Here is a 21,106-nt window from a genome sequence, read left to right on the forward strand (position 1 = left end):
TCCTGCTGCTGTCAATCAAATCCAATGACGCGGGACCCGACTCCTGCTGTCTGTGTCAATGGACACCACAGCAGGAAACGGGAGCGTGCTCCTCCGACGGGGCACTCGAGAAGAGGAGGAGCCAGGAGCACCGCTAAGGAACCCCCAGAAGGAGGAGGATCAGGCCACTCTGTGCAAAACAAACTGCACAGTGGAGGCAAGTATGACATGTTTGTTTTTTGATTTTAAAACAAAGGTTTACAAATCCTTTAACCACTAGAGGGCCGCGCTATAGACGAAAGACGTCCACAGCGCGGCTCTCAAGTGCCGAGTGGACGTCTTTAGACGTCCTGTTGTGATTCCCGGGAGCCGATGCGAGTGCCTGGCGGCCGTGATGTCCGCCAGACACCCGCGATCGTCGGTGACAGCAGGGACGTGGAGCTCTGTGTGTAAACACAGAGCTCCACGTGCTGTCAGGGAGAGAGGAGACCGATCTGTGTCCCTTTACATAGGGACACAGCATCGGTCACCTTCCCCAGTCAGTCCCCTCCCCACACAGTAAGAACACAATGAGGGAATACATTTAACCCCTTCCTCACCCCCTAGTGTTAACCCCTTCACTGCCAGTCACATTTATACAGTAATTAGTGCATTTTTATAGCACTGATCGCTGTATACGTCCGTCGCAATATCGCAGGCCTGACAAAAAATAAAAAAATACCAAATCGCAGCCATTACTAGTAAAAAAAAATAATAATCATAAATCTATCCCCTATTTTGTAGGCGCTATAACTTTTGCGCAAACCAATCAATATACGCTTATTGCATGGTACCCATGTGACCGGAAGTGACATCCGTCCATGCTATAGCTACACCAGACCTAGGATTGCTGTTTTAAATCGTTTGTTTGCTTTTTGTAAGCCTTTTTTAAATAAATATTTTGGCTTAATGTGCTTCACGATTTTGGGAATCTTTACTTTCTTTCCTGGTTTGAACCTGTGGACAACCTGTGGACGTTTGGAGGCATCCATTTTCTGGAAGACCAGCCTGGTTCACAACAAACACCCATACAAGCTGACACGCTGTTTGGGAGAGGACTACGATACACCACTCTGAGCTACTGCCCTGTTGGGCTAAGGTAAGCACTCTGTGAGCCCAGTATCAGGAAGGAAGAAGATTACCCTGTATAGAAAACACTTTGAATACATGAAATACACTGGTTTATGAACTTTACTTCAATGAATTGTTTCTTGCTTATATGTCATTGGATCCTATAAGCACCTTCTCTCATTCACCAGTATTTGAACTTTATTGTTACACCAGCATCTTATCAGCACTGTGCACACTTGTGCATAAGAGATAGGATTGCTCATCCAGCACTTTTCAGTTTGTGATTTATTATTCATTTTGTCACATTTCTTAACTCATTGTCACTATTTTGATTCGCTGATATTTATGTTCTGATCATACAGCACCTTTATTATTTATAATATATATATATATATATATATATATATATATATATATATATATATATATATATATATATATATATATATATATATATATATATATATTTTTTTTTTCACACGTTTTTTACTCTCTTATTAATTTCAGTACTTTATTTTATTTATTTGCGCTCATCACTTCCCTCTATTTAAAAAGTAAAAAATATTGTGTTTTTTTCAAAATTTTCAGTTTTTTTATGTTTATAGCGCAAAAAATAAAAATCGCAGAGGTGATCAAATACCACCAAAAGAAAGCTCTATCTGTGGGAAAAAAAATGATAAAAATATAATTTGGGTACAGTGTTGTATGACCGTGCAATTGTCATTCAAAATGCATCAGCACTGAAAGCTGAAAATTGGTCTGGGCACGAAGGGGGTTTAAGTGCCCAGTAATGAAGTGGTTAATATCACTTTAAGGCTTGAGTCACATCTACGTGTCCCTAGAATGCATGCAAAACTGACACATGGGAGTGCTGATAATTCTTAATGGCAACCCCACGCATCAGCAAATGCGCGCAGTTTAGTGTGGCACGATTAAAAAAAAAAAAGTTGGGGTCTCCTTTCCCTGCATTTCTCATGGGTAGGGCTCTACACGCAACAGGTGCAAAAATTTGCACACAGATGTGAATCAAGAGTTTTTCCAAGATACAACATACTCAAAACAAGAATACATGCAATTGATATTTATTATCCTGTCCACACTGTTTGGCATCACCTTTTCTCTTGACTGACATCTGGGCCTGAAGATGCCCTGCTGGCTGACTTTTGTGAAGAAGCCTTACTTTTCTCCAGTAGCTCTTCATCTTCAGTATACACAGCAGTGCTATGTAATGGAGGATCTTACAAAATGAAAAAATAATAAAAAAAACATTAAGCAGGCCTATAGAGATCATGTGCTTCCATGTATTGAAAGACCATTTATAATCCAAGATTCGCACAAACCACATTATGACCAACTGTATAAAAGCAGCTTACATACACTACCCGATATCCTTGCTCTGCTTTCCCATATGTAGTTGGCAAACTATTACCTGGACAGAATGCACATGGGAAACCATATTCTGCCATAGGCTGGGTATCAGTTTTTAAGATATGACAGGTGTAATTTAAGTGTCTCCTACGGTCATAAAGTCAGGTGCCTGTCTAAGGTTAAAAAAAAAAAAAAAAAAAAAAAAAAAAAAAAAAAAATGCATAGCAGCTGTGCTGGATGTAATGTAAACTGCCACCACTAATCACTATTTCGGGAATCTAATCTCAATGGCATGGGATGGTCTGTAATTCGCCACTTACGTCACCTGCAACACAGGGTATGAAATGCCCATAGTATGCCACTTACATCATCACACATCACCCAAAAAATAAATAGGTTTTTCTAAGTTTGTCAGTAAATTTTGTAAGCAAGTCGTTTTTTTTCACTGATGAGGCGGCACTTATGGCCACTGATGAGGCGGCACTGATATGCAGCACTGGGCACAGATAGGTGGCACTGATGGGCAGCACCAATAACCAGCACTGACTGTCATCACTTGTGTGCACTAATTGCTCGCAAGTATTGCTGGCAATGGTGGGCACTTAATTGTAATCAGGGCACTGATCATCCGTGCCCGATTACATACCTAACTGTCCCCTGTGAGGAGATGCCGCTGATGATAGAGATAGAGATACCTCTTTACTGTTCTACAAAAAGCAATTAAAAATATAGGTTTTACTGCGGTTTGTAACCCAGTAGAAGAAATTCTCCTAATATCCTGTTCCAATACAGTCTGCTCAATCCATCAAAACGTAATTTCACCCATGAATTGTATATTTGTCTACTTACTAAAAGATTCTTCTGAAATATCGCCCTGAAGAGCTTCCTCTGCCTGCTTCAAAACGGTGAAGGAATCCAAAGTGGTTTGTGTTAACTGGACAGACTTCCTTTTCTTGCCGTCCCTTTCTTTTCCCTTAACAAAGAGAAAGCAGACTATTTTTGTGTAGCGTTAAGTGTAAAAATATATTCAGCGCCAAAAAAATATTATATTATTAATTATTATTATTATTATATAAAGAAAATTAAAGCTGCTCCTCTGTGACAAAGTGTAAACTTGCAATGTGTGAAGGTAGATATAGAGGGCGCTCAACTACAAGATAATAGCTAACAAATACCCCCTATAATTGTAAAGAAAAATATAATTGTAATCATCGATGATCAAAAAAAAAAACAATAGTGCATCAACACAAGTGCAGTGCTTAGTATTGTCTCTTGTAAATAGTCCCAATTTGTGCGTTACAGTGAATCTGACATCAGAATCTTCTTAACAGCATACTGCCGGTACCTGGTCACGTGGTAGCCTGACGTCCTGTCCGACGCTGCAGGAGCGAGCAGAACCCGGTGGACCGCACGCCAAACCACGTAGGTGGGAGCGAAAGTGAAACCGCCAGTAGCGGTGACATATCTGCAGCCCCAGTGCTGGGAGCGGGAGGCACTTTTTAATGTAAGAGGCCATTTGGCACCTTTTTCTTATGTTCACTTTTAAATAAAAAAAAACAGTATTATGCTATGGGCTTTTTTTCATTTTTTTTATATACCTATCTAACCTGGGACGCCGAGAGTGAGACATTTGAGAGCATTCCTGTCAATCAAGCATGTGTGCAGGCACAATCCTGCTAAAAGCCATATCTGACTTTCTTTTTCAATAAAGAAGTCAGATATTTCTGGTAAGCGCATTCATATGTTGTGCACTTTTGGGTGACAGAAGATATTTAGGTTTGGTGGCGGAAGTATATCACCTTAAGCAAGAATACAGCTGTTAAGAAGATTCTGATATCAGATTCACTGTAACGCACAAATTGGGACTATTTATAAGAGACAATACTAAGCACTATACCAAGAACAATATACAGAGTATGTATACTCACCTGAGTCGGGAGAAAGTAGCGAGGAGACATTGTTGGAATCGGCAGCAGAGGAGCCTCCGGACTTTCTGGATATTGCCCATGGTCATCATTGGTTGCTATTTGGTACCATCTTGCATCATTTACCTTACATCACATATACAGTGGATACCCTCAGAGGTCTACCTTTCTGTCTACCATACAAGCTGCTTTGGAACCGGGATACCGTTACCCTTTATGACCTACTAAGTATATGCTTATTTAGGTCCACCCTCTCTGGTAAGCCTCCAATTTATACCTTGGTGGTGGATCTACTAGCAAATCTCACTTCTACTTTCCACAACATGTTACTTCTGTTTTGGATCTTTTTGGATTTTGAACTTTACTAAGATTGCAATTATATACCATTAATTATGGACTTTTGAGCACCTTGGTGTTATCACTTTAGGATTATAAGATTTTTTTTTTTTTTTATAGTCTCTTTTGTTTTGACACATATTTAGTGCTACATTTTTTGTTTTCCCAATACTAAGCACTGCACTTGTGTTGATGCACTATTGTTATTTGTTTTTTTTGATCGATGATTACAATTATATTTTTCTTTACAATTATAGGGGGTATCTGTTAGATATTATCTTGCAGTTGAGCGCCCTCTATATCTACCTTCACATATTTTTGTGTAGCATTTACAGGATAAAAACCAAAGTTAATTATGGGAAGCCGAGTTCTGTACTCCAGAGGAAGCTCCGTGTCAGACCAGCATGGTAGCAAGTGATGACCAACCCAACATAAAACCTTTTTATCCCTTACATTTTTTTTTTTGTAAACAAAGTACCCATTTATATTCATAGCTTGGCAATGTAATGAATAGTAACTCTATTGGATTTTTATTTTGAAGAATTTATTTTCATTTCAAAATGTCCAAAGAACATCACACAGAACTCGTTCTTATGTATGTATGACAGTAATGTACCAGCGGGGGGGGTCCTTTCCTCTGTAAAATTCCACTTTCTTGTTTCTCTATGACGTTCCTTTGGCGGACTGACATAAAATGTGGTTTCAACAAGACGATGCCTCACCACAGTCTGCTATTGCTGCGCGAATTTTTTTTTAAATCAAACTTTTCCTAAACAGACAGATTGGGAAGCAAGGTCCATTCAAATGGCCCCCAGGTCTTCAGACATAACACAACTGTATTGAAACCATATGTTCATACTAAAACACCAATCAGTTCCATTCTGGGAGTGTTGAGTAAAAATCTAAATGGCTTTGCGGACTGTCACTTAAAAAGAAAGCACACTTGTTCTTCAGAGTGCCTTTCCCCTTGGTGACCATATGTTTCTGGTGTCTTTTAAGTGTGCAGTTTTTGAGCACCAAAGTGTCTTTTTATTTAAAATTGAACCAGTCATGTGTTTTGTGCAGTTTCTCAGAGGATGGCCTCATCTGGGGATCCACTGAAATAGACTGTGGAGCATGCGAGTAAAAGGGTGCACTGCCCAGATTCTAAAGGCTGTACAGTAAAGATCACCAGCCCATGTGATCTAATATTATTTTATTTAACATACGGTGTTTTTTGTAATTTATAGATTTATGGGCTACATGGTGCGTCATTAGCCCATCTCTGGTTTATGGCATATAAAAGATTTGCCTGTTAAAAAAATAATCAAACAGCATCCACAGTAGTTGTGATCTCTACTTAAATTTTAACGGTTTTGTATTTTAGACTTTTTTCCTCGACTACTAAACTCTCATTATAAACATTTACAGTTTGTAGCAATATCCCTGGTTTTTGCCTGCTGGACGACCTTGTTTGCCAAATCGTACACCACTCAATAACAAATAAACGCCATTCAAGTACAACTAAAGGCTGCCACACGATGGCCTTAACAAGTACCAAACCCAGATAATTATGTAATGCAAAAGCTCATTTACCTTTCTTGATTCAAATCCTTCTTTATCCCCCACACAAGGAGAGGAAGTCACATTACGTATACTTTAGTAGCAGGATCAACAGTAATTGTGGGACTTTGCTGGGGGCATAAGAGAAAAGTACAAATGCACTTACTGTACAATTGTACCGATTATCCCCAGCTACATCTCTGTTGTACTCCACAGTAGAAAATCCTTGACTTCAACCAGGGCTTACAAACCCAGGTTTCCAGACACTGAAACCGATGCATAAAAACTAGAATGATGCATTTTGTGAACCTTTTTTTGATCCTCAGTAATTGACATGAAGCAGATGTCATTACACTCCTCTCTGGGTTTCTGGGGAATTGGACAATTTCAAAATTTGGCACAGGCAGGCAAAACAACGTACAGGTACGTCGCTTTAAATCTGCCGCCTAGCGCCGCAAGCTCCGTGACCGTGGGACCCACGGACTTAATGTCCGCGATTGTGTCACGGAGCGTCAGAAAAGGGGGAATGCCGTTGTAAACAAGGCATCTCCCTGTTCTGCCTAGTGACAGGACACTGATCGTCTGCTCCCTGTCATCGGGAGCAGCGATCAGTGTCATGTCACAGATAGCCAAGCCCCCACACAGTTATAATCGCTCCCTAGGACACCCTTAACCCCTTCCTTGCCCCTTAGTGGTTAACCCCTTCCCTGCCAGTGTCATTTACACAGTAATCAGTGCATTTTTATAGCACTGATCGCTGTATAAAGGACAATGGTCGCAAAATAGTGTCAAGTGTCCGACGCAATATCGCAGTCACGAAAAAAAAAAATATATAATTAAATATGCCATTTAACCTTCCCCTTTTTTGTATAGGACGCAATAACTTGAGCAAACCAAAAAATATATACCATTATTGCGATTTTTTTTACCAAAAATTTGTAGAAGAATACATATCGGCCAAAACTGGGGAAAAACATTTTATTTATATTTTATATATTTTTGGGAGATACTATAGCAAAAAGTAAAAAAAAAAGATTGCTTTTTTCCCCCCTAAATTGTCGCTCTTTTTTTTTTATTATTTTATTTTTTTGCACTATGAATAAAAAAGTCAAAGGTGATCAAATACCACCAAGAGAAAAAGGGATTTTTAATAACAGCTTACCTGTAAAATCCTTTTCTTGTAGTACATCACGGGACACAGAGCAGCATAGCCATTACATATGGGTTATATAGTGTACCTTCAGGTGATGGACACTGGCACTCTCCGACAGGAAGTTCCCTCCCTATATAACCCCCACCCATAGTGGGAGTACCTCAGTTTTGTAGCAAGCAATATGCATCCCAAAATTCCCCATAAGAGGGGTGGGAGCTCTGTGTCCCGTGATGTACTACAAGAAAAGGATTTTACAGGTAAGCTGTTATTAAAAATCCCTTTTTCTTTATCGTACATCACGGGACACAGAGCAGCATAGCCATTACATATGGGATGTCCCCAAGCAATGCTCCATGAGGGGAGGGAGACAACCAGAAAAAAACAAACAGGAGGTGCCACCGGACAAGAGGAGATTAAACTGCGGCCCGTAGTACCGCCTGCCCAAAAGCTGAATCAGCGTTCCTCCTAACGTCCATTTGATAAAATTTTGCAAATGTGTGGACAGATGACCAGGTTGCTGCCCTGCAGACCTGGGCCATAGAGACCTGGTGATACGCTGCCCAAGAGGCACTCATAGCTCTAGTGGAATGAGCCTTAACCGACAAGGGTGGACTCTTCCCCTTCAGGCCATAGGCCTGTATAATCGTCTGCCTAATCCACTTAGAAATAGTGGCCTTAGACGCTGCCTGGCCCTTTTTGGGCCCTTCCGGCAGAATGAATAAGACGTCCGTCTTACGAATCTGGGCTGTAGCTTCCAAGTAAATCTTTACAGCTCTAACTACATCCAAGGAATGTAGTAACCTCTCTTCCTTAGAAGAAGGTTTTGGAAAAAATGATGGAAGAATCACATCTTGATTAAGGTGAAAATTCGATATCACCTTAGGCAGGAAGGACGGAAGTGGCCGCAAAACGACCCTGTCCTTATGCATTAATAAATAAGGTGCCTTACATGACAAGGCTGCCAACTCCGACACTCTTCTGGCGGATGCCATGGCCACCAGAAACACTAGTTTCCTAGTCAAAAGGACCAAAGGGATCGCGGACAAGGGCTCAAAAGGCTGCCTTTGCAAGGCCGATAGAACCAAATTTAGATCCCAAGGATACAGGGGAGCTTTAATCGGGGGATTCACCCGAATAACACCTTGTAAAAAGGATTTCATTAAGGAATGGGCAGCCAAAGGTCTCTGGAAGAAGACCGACAAGGCAGACACCTGCCCCTTGATTGTGCCGACCGCCAAACCTTTTTCCACTCCCAACTGTAAAAACTCCAGGATTCTCCCAATGGTATATTTGCGGGGATCCCATTTCCTGGTTTCACACCAGGTAATATAGGCCTTCCACACCCTATAGTATATTAACCTGGAAACTGGTTTTCTTGCGTTTATAAGGGTGGAAACGACCTGCCCTGAAAGGCCTCTGTTTCTGAGAATCAGGGACTCAGCCGCCAGGCCGTTAAATTTAGGGCCTGTAAGGCAGGGTGGTGGAATGGCCCTTGTGAGAGGAGGTCCGGACGTAGAGGGAGGACCCAAGGCTCCTCTACGGTCATCCTTTTTATCAAGGAGTACCAAGGTCTTCGGGGCCACTAGAATCGCTGGCTTGCGTTCCCTTTGAATTCTGTGAAGAAGACGGGGTAGCATCCGTATTGGAGGGAAGGCATAGATTAGCGCAAACTGATGCCAAGGGCACACCAAGGCATCCGTGCCGCAGGCCAATGGATCCCTCGTTCGGGAGACAAACTTTGCTACTTTGGCATTGAATCTGGACGCCATAACGTCCACCTCCAGGGTACCCCACTTCCGGCAAATGTCCTGGAACACTTCGGGGTGGAGGGACCACTCCCCTGGGGACATCTGTTGGCGGCTGAGAAAGTCCGCTTGCCAATTGTCCACCCCGGGGATAAAGATAGCTGAGATGCAGGGGACATGGGCTTCTGCCCATAAAAAGATCCAATCTACCTCCCTCTGGGCTGCCTGACTCCTGGTGCCACCCTGGTGGTTTATATAAGCTACGGCAGTGGCATTGTCGGATTGTACCCTTACTGGGGAGCCCTGCAGAACCTCCGTCCAGCCCAAAAGAGCCAACCGAGCTGCTCGGATCTCTAAGACATTTATGGGTAGGGCTGATTCTGCCCTTGACCATTTCCCCTGTAGGGTTAAATCGTCTAGGACTGCACCCCAGCCTGATAGGCTGGCATCCGAGGTTACTATCCTCCATGAGGGGGGACTGAACGATCTTCCTTTCAGAAGATTTTTTGTGACTAGCCACCAACACAGACTCTGCCTTACCGCATAGGGAAGGGAAATGGGAAGATCCAAGGCCTGGAGTCTTTTGTCCCAGGCCGTGAGAATCGCTCTCTGTAGCCTCCGAGAATGGATCTGGGCATAGGGTACTGCCTCGAAGGTGGCCACTAGCTTTCCCAACAGGCGCATGCAGAGGCGTATAGATGGCCTTGTGCTGCTTAGGACTAAGTGGATTAACTCCCTTATCGAGTCCACTCTGGACTGGGGCAGGAAGACCCGTTGTCGTCTTGTATCTAAAATCAGACCTAGATACTCCAACCTTCTTGTGGGCTGTAGGGCCGATTTGTCGCGGTTTAGAACCCAACCCAGGGACTCTAGGCAGTTTACTGCTAGCAACACTGCCCGATTTAAGCCGGCCGCTGAGTGGTCGACTACCAGAAGATCGTCTAAGTAGGCCATGATCAGAATGCCCTGTTCCCTTAGGATGGCTAACACGGGGGCCAGGATTTTCGTAAAAACCCGAGGGGCCGTGGCTAGTCCGAACGGAAGAGCCACGAACTGAAAATGCCGATAGTTTAGGGCAAAACGCAGATACTTGTAATGACCTGGGAATATCGGAACGTGCAGGTATGCGTCCTTTATATCGATGGAGGCCAAGAACTCCCTTCCTTGGAGGGCGGCCACCACCGAACGAATGGACTCCATTCGAAAGGACCGGACTCTTAAAAAGCGGTTTAATGACTTTAGGTCCAGTATAGGCCTGACGTCGCCGTTTGGCTTCGGGACAATGAAGAGGTTTGAGTAAAACCCTTGTCCTTGCTCCCCTGCTGGTACTTCCATAATCACTCCTTGAGATAGGAGTCGCTCTAGGGCGGACAGAAGTGATGCCTGCTTTTGAGGGTCGCCTGGAAGTCTTTACGTTTGAAAGTGAGGAGGGGGGAACTCCCGAAACTCCAGCTTGTACCCCTGAGTCACTGAGGACAGAACCCATTGGTCGGTAACTTTGGCCCCCCACAACTCCGAGAACAACCGGAGTCTTCCCCCCACTCGAGAGAGTGGGGGCGCCCCTTCACAAGGCTGCCTTAGGGGCAGCCTTAACCGGCTTACGGTTCCACGGTCTCTTGTTCCCTGCAGGTTGGCCTTGTGGCCTGTTTGCAGCTGCGCGTCCAGGAGGCCGTCGATACTGCCTAGAGAATGAGGGCCCTGGAACTGGAGAGGTTGGACGCTTAAAGGGACCCCGGAACCTTTTCTTAACCGGCAAGAGGGTGCTCTTACCACTAGAGATCTTTTGAATATATTTGTCAAGATCTTCTCCAAACAATCTCTCTCCTTGAAAGGAGAATCCTGTAAGGAGCTTTTTGCAGGGGGTTTCTGCAGACCAGTTCTTTAACCAAAGTAATCTTCTCATGTGAACCAAATACAGGGATAGGCGGGACGCCTGTTGGATTGAATCCTTGATAGCGTCTACCGCGAAACATAAAGCTCTAGGTAGGTCGGCCAAGTCCTGAGCCTGTTGAGCCGGGAGGTCCTTTAGGGCCTGCTTGGCCTGGTCTTTTAAAGCCTGGCAGACGCCAATGGCAGCTACAGCTGGCTGGACCACTGCCCCCGCTGTGGCAAAGGATGCCTTCAGTAACGTCTCAAGCCTTTTATCCACAGGATCTTTGAACATGTGAATATTGTCCACTGGACACGTTAAAGCTTTATTGACACATGATATGGCTGCGTCAACAGTGGGGACAGCCCATTTTTTTGAAAACTCCTCCTCTAAAGGGTACATAACTGCGAACCTTTTAGGAGGCAAAAAAATCCTGTCTGGCTTAACCCAGTCCTGAAATATCAGGTCCTTTAACAAAGGATGGACCGGGAACACCAGGTTGGCTTGGGGCGCTTTTAGGGAGCCCAATGAGGAAACAGCGGAAGCCAGAGGCTGAGGCAAAGGCATTTTAAAGGCTGACCGCACCATATCCGTTAAGGACTGAACCCACAATTTTTCTGCGTGAGAAGCTGAAAAAGGTTCTTCTATAGTAGAATCCTCAGAACCTAAATGGTCCAGGTGATCCTCAGCCTGGTCTCCTGTATCTTCCAATTCCTCAGTGGAAAGGACATCTTCCTCAGGAGATTCAAACCTGGGAGACGGGGATCTAGCCCGCTTCTTCCCGGATAAAGAGGCCGTAATAAGAGCGGCCATCCTTTTTTCAAATCCACCCAAGGTGGAGGCTAACATCTCTTCCGTGACATAGGAAGGAGTTGGTTGAATAGGGCCCGCCATAGCACCTAGCAACCCCGATGGCTCACCCAGGGCAGCAACCTCCGGATCCTCCGGGGAGGTAGGGGCAGGTGGATTCTGGGAAATATCCTCCGAGCCCGATGGGGAACCCTTCGGCTTTTTAACACCTTTAGCATTTTTAGCGTTCCCTGCACCCTTAGAAGCCATGATAAACAAATCTGAGATACTCCGCTAATATACAACTAACTGTAATAGCTGGAGGAAAACACACATTTACATAAATGAGGAAAAAATTAGGCTAGGGTAATGTTAGACAGAAACTAAACTTCCCAAAACCTAACAAGAGAAAACAATATTGAGCCCCAAGGGCTTAATCACATCCTAATATTGCTTCCCTTAATGCTGGGCTAGGAGAGTACCTAATAAAAGTACTCTGACTGCTACTTAGTACACCGGCTTTCCAGAGAAAATATGAGCTTAAACAGCTCTTTAGCAAGGTGTGTACAAAAAAAACGGCCACTAGGTGTCACTGTGTCAGCATAACATAGGCAAACCTATCCTGCTCAGCTCAGCATCGCTGCTCCGTGTCCCTTCACAGCCTTCAGCAGACTGACAGGCTAAATAGAGTTTTCCCCTCTGATGTACAGAGGGGAGGGAACTCCCCGGGCGTCCCCCGCCCCCTCCACGCAGCGTCGGCGCCTATAACAGTGCGCGCGCGCGCGCTCCCGACGCCGCTCTGCAGGAAGCAGGAAGCCATGTGGGGAGAGGAGCCCAGGAGCTGCTGGAAGCACACACAGACATCAGGAAGTAAGTATTTTACCTGACATGCTCCCCTTTTACATCTCATGGAGCAAAAAAACACCTTGTAGCAGCAGCAGCAGCAGTCTATTAGCCCAGCCAGAGGAACAGTATACCTGGGTGTTTGAGCCATCCAGTCATGCAGACTTTGTGGTTTCTCTTTAGCCCATGCACAGAGGCATAAAAAGGCTTTCCCCCAGAGTCCCCCTGTGGGGAGCCCACTGACAAACCAAGTTCCGTAGGCCCCCCGCTTACCTTTCCACGCCGCAGGGTATTGCTCATGCAAGAGGCCCAATCTTCCCCCTTCACCGTGGGTATGGTCATAGACCTTCAGGGACCGGGGTCCAAGTCAGGAACACCACACACCTGGACCTATACAGCACTACTGGCAGCAGGTATTCATAGGTTAAAAAACCCAGTCCTGGAACCCAGAGTCCAGCCCTCCAAGGAGAGGCATTATAGGCAAAACCCCATCCACGAATTGGGGCCCGGGTACCGTCCACTTTGGCTATGAAGCACCTTGGACGGATCCGGTCGGCTGGCCCTGGTCCCAAGGACAAACTGCAGGCACAACCTTCAACGTGCACCAACACCTAAGACACTGGCGAAAAAACTGAGGTACTCCCACTATGGGTGGGGGTTATATAGGGAGGGAACTTCCTGTCGGAGAGTGCCAGTGTCCATCACCTGAAGGTACACTATATAACCCATATGTAATGGCTATGCTGCTCTGTGTCCCGTGATGTACGATAAAGAAAGCTCTATTTGTAAAAAAGAAAAAAAAAAAAAAAAGACGGAGGTCAATTTTGTTTGGGAGCCACGTCGCACGACCACGCAATTGTCAGTTAAAGCGACGCAGTTTCAAATCTTCCGGGGCTGAAGTGGTTAATTGAACAAGCTGAAGTTAGAAGCCGATTGGCTACCATGCGCAGCTACACCAGATGTTATACTCTATAGTTTTAGTAAAAAAAAAACCCCACATCATTTCATGATATGCAATGCTTATAGAGGAAGGCTTAATACAACCATTATCTTCTATCCATAAATGGGCAGAGGAATTAGATACATTTCACACAAGCTCAGAAAAGCCAGATTTATTTTACACACATCACCTCTCTCAGTATTTATCTTAAAATAAACGTCAAAATTACTGACAAGATTCTACAGGGTTCCCAAATTCCTACACTGCATCTCTCTATACATGTCATCAGTATGATGTTGCGAGGGCAGTCCATATTTTCTGTTAATGTCCAAAACTCTTGGAATTTTGGACAGGAGTAATATCAAATGGCACAAAAATTTACGTATATTGGCGTGCAGCAGTCAGCAAGTGGTTAAAATCTTTCTGATCACAAAATAAACAGTAAAACAATGATTATGAAGAACTACTTACCTTTCCTGGTAGGTCTCTGGCCTCAACATTTTCTCTAAATAAGCTTTTTTTCCTAAACAAGTGAAGGGACAAAAAAAAAAAAAAAAAAAAAAATTATATTATATTCACACTCACACACTCTACATAAGTACAAGACCGTTGTTATCTGTTATGTAGTATGTGGGCTATTGGGCCATCTATATCTGGGGTTTCTAAACTTTTAAAGAAACATTTACCATTACACATACCAAAGGGTTAAAATATGAAAAATTTGACATAACTAAAAAGGGGCTGCCCTAAAGAAACCAATCAGCTTTTGATTGCCATGAGCAACATCCCTTTGCTTGCTTTTCATAAATGTGCACAGAAAGCTAAAAAAAAAAAAAAAAAAAAAAAAAAGGGAAAGGTTAGTCATTCGCTTACTGGCCAATTTTGAATGACAATGGCGCGGTCATGCAACCAGTGTTTAGGCTTAGGGCTAAAATGGCATTTTAGTCTTCTGCAATGGTTTTAGTCAACAAAATCTCCAGTACATTGTAGTACTAAAATAGAATGTGTTTAGTTAAATAAATTCATGATTTAAGCATTTCTTTAGAATTTCAAAACTCATACACTTCTGGAGGAAAAAAAAAAAAAACAAAAGTAATCCAATATGTTATTATTTATGGTTTGAACAAACTACACAGACACAGATTTAGGCGTGGAACGTTTCTTTCCTGAAACTTCCCTCTTAAAGTTAGGGTGCGTGTTATACGCCGATAAATACGGCAAGTAATTTTTCTCCTTCACTGATGTGCGCTAATGAGGCTACACTGATGGACACTAATGGGGTGGAACTGATGGGCAGAACAGATGGACAATGACAGGCAGCACTGGTGATCTGTGCCCAGATTATCAGTGTAGATGTCCATTGTGTGGATTGCCGCTTATCGGCACTCCTCTCACCCTGTCAGAATGAGAGGATTGCCGATAACTGGCAAATCCTGTTTACACTGTGATCAGCCATGACTGGACACAGCTGGTTACATGGTAAAGAGACACTGCGATTGGTTGTTTACCTCAGTCTGCGACCAGCTGTGCCTGACAGACAGAACGATCAGAGATTACTGCCAATACTTGCCACAGGGGGGCGCGCAGCAAGTGCAATCATGGGAGAATGTCATAGGATGCCCTCCCAGCAATGTAGTGGTCAAAAAGGGGTTAAACATAGCAAGCATTCCGACAGGTACTGAGCACCCATTGGCTGTAACAGGTGGTTGAGATGCGACTCCTGGGACACTAGTTATGGACTACCATCGGTGGTTCCCATCTTTTCCCCCCGTTTCAATATTTACTGAAAATAAACAGCATGTGTACTTTGTATCATTTTTATTACACAATGGTATTTGGTCAGTGGTCTTGCAATACAATACAATATTAGTTTTTCCAATTCTAAAATATAAAATTAGATAAATCTACAGTCTTTTGGAAGGGACACTTTTACAAAATACCTCCAACTAGAGTACAGTTTAACTTTTTTTTTTTTTAAAGTGGTCAGAAGTAAGGTACAGAGGGCAAGGATCAGGGGCAAGTAAAGCACAGAGCGCCTCCCAAAGGGAAAAATTTCACCCATGCTTGTTACCTGGATGCCGTCTTTAACCTCTGATCCCTGCGCCTCAGTTCCACTGTCCTTGACGCCAGCTCAAAAGCCGCGCTTCTCTGCTTCTTACTCTTCTTCCCCCTGTTCATTTGAGCACATTTTCAGATACACAAGTTACATGCAGAGTAAAACGGACGTTACTTACCGGTAACGGTGTTTCTATGAACCTTCCAGGACGGCACCCGAGAGATGATGGCTCCTCCCCACAGGAAACACAATCACTTAACAATTTAAAAGTCCCCACCCTTCCCCTTGATCCTCAGTATGAATTAGAGTAGTCCTGAACTGGTTCACAAGGGACATTGTTCCGTATAGGTACTTACCACCTAGCGTTTAGCTTATCTTTTCCCTCCACATAGGGCGGGAAGTAGGCCTGCCGTCCTGGAAGGTTCATAGAAACACCGTTACCGGTAAGTAACGTCCGTTTTCTCTCATCACCTTCCAGGACGGCACCCGAGAGGATAGACGAGTAACCAACAGGCCTACTTTAGGGTGGGACCCTTGCCTGCAAGGTCTTTTGCTAGATGTCAGAATCTGATTTTATTTCACCACTTCCACTTCCTAGTGTGTGATGAGGGTATCCTAGCTGGATCATGAAAATGACCTGCAGGTCTGCTCCACCTATGCTCCTGTCTCCTCTTTGGATGCAGAGTCTAGGTGGCACGTGCTCTTAAAGAAAAAAATTCTGAGAGCTTGAGTATTCTTTAGGATAGAAAGGTTGGCTGCGCCAATATTCTAGCCATCGTGGTTGATAGTGTCTGCAAAGCTGCATAAGACCATCCAAAGTTTAGTCAGAGATTTGTTCTGTGAAACAAAGACCTACTTTGATCAACCCAGAAAAAAAGAAAAAAACAAACATGTGGTTTTAAGCCACTAGTCTGTACAGGAGAATGGTTTAGAGAGAAACAGGGTCTCCCGACGTACAATCCTTGTGGGTCCCCCTTTTTTGTTTGCCAAAGTCCTGGTGAAACAAGGAAATAAACCCACTCAAGGATACTAGATTAAGGGAAGTCTATTCCCTTCACTCAAATGACTGGACAGGTATGTGACCAAGCAGGGCGTTTGGTGTGCTCCTGCACTCCCTTCAGTCCACCTGTCCACCTCCATTCATTGGAATGCATGTGACTTTATAGCGAGGACACTTATTGGTCAGTGTCTGGACCACAGGATACCTTGGCGTGGCTCGTTCGTGCGTCCGCTAATACGCGTGGACAGACTCCTGTCTCCAACGTACACTGCTAGACCGGACAAAAAACAGCTGCTCTGCAAGCCGGTTGACAAGCAGGTCCCATCCTGGTCATTCCCCATTTCTGGGTTCCTTCCCATCTGAATACCGACATGTCAGATGTGAGATTGTTCTATATACCCTAGGCTCCTTATAACCCTGCGAGTCGATCATTAAACTACGCAGAAAGGAGCCTGTTACGAAATTGCGAGTAACCACTGCATTCATTGGTATATAACAGAAAAGAACAAAGGTGTCGGGGAAAGAAAACTTTTCACCGCCCCCTGCGTATAATATGCAGATACATTTTACCCTATAATCTCAGGGTAAACCCATGAGTGCCACACGCCAACAGAATACAGTATTCTGTAAAAATCCAGTGTTTGAGGTCATGATCCACTCCACGCACCAAGGAGTGTTAAGTTAAGCAGATCCCTACCACAAGGGACCAATGCCATAGTAGGAGTAAAAGATGAATATTGGTTATTCATATCCAGTTCGTCCAAGGGGGTGACATGAAGGACATACACTGAGCTATAAAGCTCGGATCGGATCGGGAGAACCAGTCAGAAAGAATCCTGATGCTGAATTTTTTAGGCAAACAGCCCCTAACAGCGTAACCCCTTTCCTACTAAAAAGAACCTACTAGGTGATTTTATGACCTCCTTCCAGTGTCCTATAACCCTACTGGGTTCAGGTCTAGGGAATGTCCCTGGCATGCCTAGAAGTAAAGGCCCGCAATCAGAAATCCTGTTCCTTCCATGTGAATGGAAAATAAGGTCTGAAATAAAGTGACCGAAATGAAGTGACCAAAATGTCCCAGATATACAGGTCCTAGATCTTGTATTTCCGAAGGACAGCAAGCTCAGACTTAATATGGAAAGACAGATAGACACCCCCAGCCTCCACTGCTGTGTTTTCTGATATACAGACACCTGTAGAATAGAGAAGACACAACCAACCTTAGGTGTGTATTTCTCATATGTAGTAAGATACCATATAACCTAAGCCCAGAGAAAGGACAGAAGCTCCAAGTGTGAGCTTCTGATGCTTAATAGGTTTATAGGTCCTGTATCCAACAGAGAGGCCACTAGCCAATCTGGAGTTTTTTTTTTTTTTTTTTTTTTTTTCTGAGTAATAAACAACGCAGAGGACACAGACACCTTCTACTGCTGCGTTTTATTTATGTGCAGCGACCCAAGGTAATAGATTCAGGACAGGAGGACAAGAACCACTATAGTGTTGTCTATTCCTGACTGACCGCAGTACGGTCTTCCAATCAACAGAAAATAATACTAGCACCTATAGTATATCTCTGATGATCATAGAAAAAAACAAACAGTCGCATGGCCAGTATGACCAAAAGGACATATGCGGCCTCAACCGTGTATTGCTGGTGTTATACTCCCTGCAGTCATAACTAGCAGAGAGTGGTATTAGCATACTTCAGATAAACAATAGGGTATAGGACAAGGGACCGAAATGTTACAGACAGTAACATTGTGTATTCCAACACCCACAGTCATATACCTGATAGAAACGTCACTAGCAAGAACACTCAATGCTGTGCGTTTCTGGATAGTAACAGTATACCGTCATGAACCCACAATACCAGTTGTGCATTATTTTGATTAGAAAAAAACTTGGAAAGTTTATATGACCAACAGCATGTTGTCAGCAACCCAATGTGTTACTTAATGCAACCTTGTCGGGTCATCTAATCAACAGAAATGTCACTAGCAAAAAAAGGACCCTTAAAGCAGTGCATATCTGAATTTATAAATATCCTTAACAATAATACAATGCTATGCGTTTCTGATCAGCAAAATTGCATAGTCATATAACCAGCAGAAGTGTCGCTATCAGTAACTCAGCATCATGCGTTTCTGATAAGTAATAGTGTACCAACATGTAACCTCCAGAAATTTTTACCAACAGTAACTCAGTGTGGTATGTTTCTGAATAACCATAGTGTGCGGTTTATATAATAGAGGTGTCACCGACAAATCAATGTCATGCTTCTCTGATAAGCAATAATATACATTCCTGTATCCGACAGAAATTACACCGACAGTAACTCAATGTGGTATATTTCTGAATAACCATAGTGTGCGGTTTATATAATAGAGGTGTCACCGACAAATCAATGTCATGCTTTTTTGATAAGCAATAATATACATGCATGTATCCGACAGAAATTACACCGACAGTAACTCAATGTGGTATGTTTCTGAATAACAATAGTGTGCGAATATAGCATAGAGGCGTCACCACCATTCAGTGTTATGCGTTTGATAAGGAACAGAGTACCATTATCTAATCAATTTTAGGCATTTCTGGTGAGTCATAAGATATCCCTTGATCATCAGTCTACATATATACACGCACAAATATATATATATACATACACACACACACACATATCTCAGAAATGACCCAAGATAAACCCATGTTGTGCATTTCTGATGTGCGGACAGACCAACGCTCTATCCTAGCATAACCTGAGTTTCAGATATTGATCCTTCATCCCAGTGAAGGAACATGGTAGTTCCAAATACTGGAAATCCGAGGTGTGTGACTATACCACAATAGTGGTAGCTGCTATTCTGCTATTGCAAAGGTCTGAGTAGGTGTAGCTGGTCCACACACAGGTGGGAGCTAGTCCAAGCCTTTAAGGTCTTAACGAGCACAGACTCAGAAATCAATTAGGTCTCTCATGAAGAGGTGACCATAGTCTCAGGCTGGAGGCAATCAGACACCTGTATGGCTGATTTTCATAGTTTTAACACAGGGGTTTGTACCAGAGAAACTCCCAATTAAGGGTTGCAGGCTAGCATTTTATGCTTCTCACACCACCTAAATGGTTTGTTACCTGAGCCACCTTTAGGGTGGGACCCTTGCCATAGTGTGCGGTTTAGATTAACTCTAACACACTGACAGATACACCAGCAGTGTAAGGAGGAAGTGATCGGTTGGAACTTGGGAGATATTGTAACCAATAAACAACCCCCACAAGGGTAATAAACCCACTAGTATGCCCCCTGTTGGGCCTATCCTAAGAGTTTAGGAGGTCAGTTTTTTGGCTAAAGAACCTAACTGCACCCTTGTGATCTGCCTGTCAGATTCATGGCAGGCTGGCCCTAACTGGATTGAGCCTTGCTCAGCCCCCTTTTATGAGATTATTCTAGGGATTTTATAATCTCCTCAGAGGCCTGTAATTGCCTGCAGGAGTCCAACCAGACCTTCTAGGGTGAATGGCTCCTGTTTAGCTTGGCTTACCATATCCTCCCTGTCCTCCTTAAGCTTCCTCTACCTGGACTAGAGGGAATGACTGTGAGGGCGGGGGAAGGGCACTAGGTTCCGTTCGGACGAGGCCTTCTTGGGAGGATATGTCTTCTCTAGGGATAAGCTCCTCTATGTCAGACCCTAAGTTACGGACTGCCTGGCGGCTTCATGGAAAGTTTTTCCTTTCTCTGCCAAGTTATGAGGAGCTATGCCCTGTAGCGGTAGGAGACTGTTTATTTGGGGTCTCCTGGGATCCGCTGGGGGGTTTTTGCAAGACAAGAGATATACATATATGCATAATATTACTTTGTCCTCCCCCAGGACTGCAGGTTTGTACTGGGGAGGTGAAAGGGTGAGAAGTAAAAACCAGTCCTGTGCTGGCTGGCTGGCCTCAGAGACTCAGACCCTGAAGACCAGGACTCTCACTCCCTTTCCTCCTCCCTTTCCAAGGGGGAATGTACTCACTGCGCCCCGACCTGGATCTGCCTGCAGTCACATTTGCCTTCATCTCCTCCTGTCCATGAGGAGGTTTGGCTGGGTCCCCGGCTGTCGGTACCTCTTGTAAGGGCTATCCGCAAGCCGACCCTTCCACCGCCATGCTTCTCTCCGGCGTCCCTTCCGGGTTGCGCTGTGAGGCAAAAGCCCACCTTCACTCAGAGAGGCTTGGAGCGCCATGTTTCCAAAAGTAGGAAGCAGTACCCGGGAAGAGAGAGCTCTTCAAATGGCGGCGTTTCTTCTGCACCCTAGCGATGGCAAGCCTCCCCGCAGCTCAGAGCGCTGGTGCACGCCTGGGGCGACCTGTGAGTTAGACCCGAAGGCCTACAGGTTAGTTCAGCCCTCCCCGGCCTCCCTAAGACCTGTCTCAACAGGGGTACCTTCGACCCTCCCCGGTCTCTAGGTTTTCAAA

General features: G+C 44.1%; 1 protein-coding gene across 6 annotated transcripts in view; it reads right to left on the minus strand.

Moving 5' to 3' along the window:
* CENPU (centromere protein U) overlaps nucleotides 1-21,106 on the minus strand; it is an 89,348-nt gene that overhangs the window by 63,031 nt on the left and 5,211 nt on the right. For 3 of the 6 annotated variants that reach the window (XM_040334056.1, XM_040334043.1, XM_040334037.1), the window contains exons 3-6: nucleotides 15,672-15,770; nucleotides 14,072-14,123; nucleotides 3,307-3,430; nucleotides 2,203-2,326 (exon numbers count right to left, since the gene is read on the minus strand). In XM_040334056.1, the coding sequence (XP_040189990.1) occupies nucleotides 2,203-2,326; nucleotides 3,307-3,430; nucleotides 14,072-14,123; nucleotides 15,672-15,770 (399 nt within the window). Of the gene's footprint in view, nucleotides 1-2,202; nucleotides 2,327-3,306; nucleotides 3,431-14,067; nucleotides 14,124-15,671; nucleotides 15,771-21,106 lie in introns of all 6 variants that reach the window. The other 3 variants (XM_040334050.1, XM_040334062.1, XM_040334068.1) reach the window with 3 other exon arrangements.

Source organism: Rana temporaria, chromosome 1 (assembly GCF_905171775.1).
Source record: "Rana temporaria chromosome 1, aRanTem1.1, whole genome shotgun sequence".
Classification (NCBI taxonomy): Eukaryota; Metazoa; Chordata; class Amphibia; order Anura; family Ranidae; genus Rana; species Rana temporaria.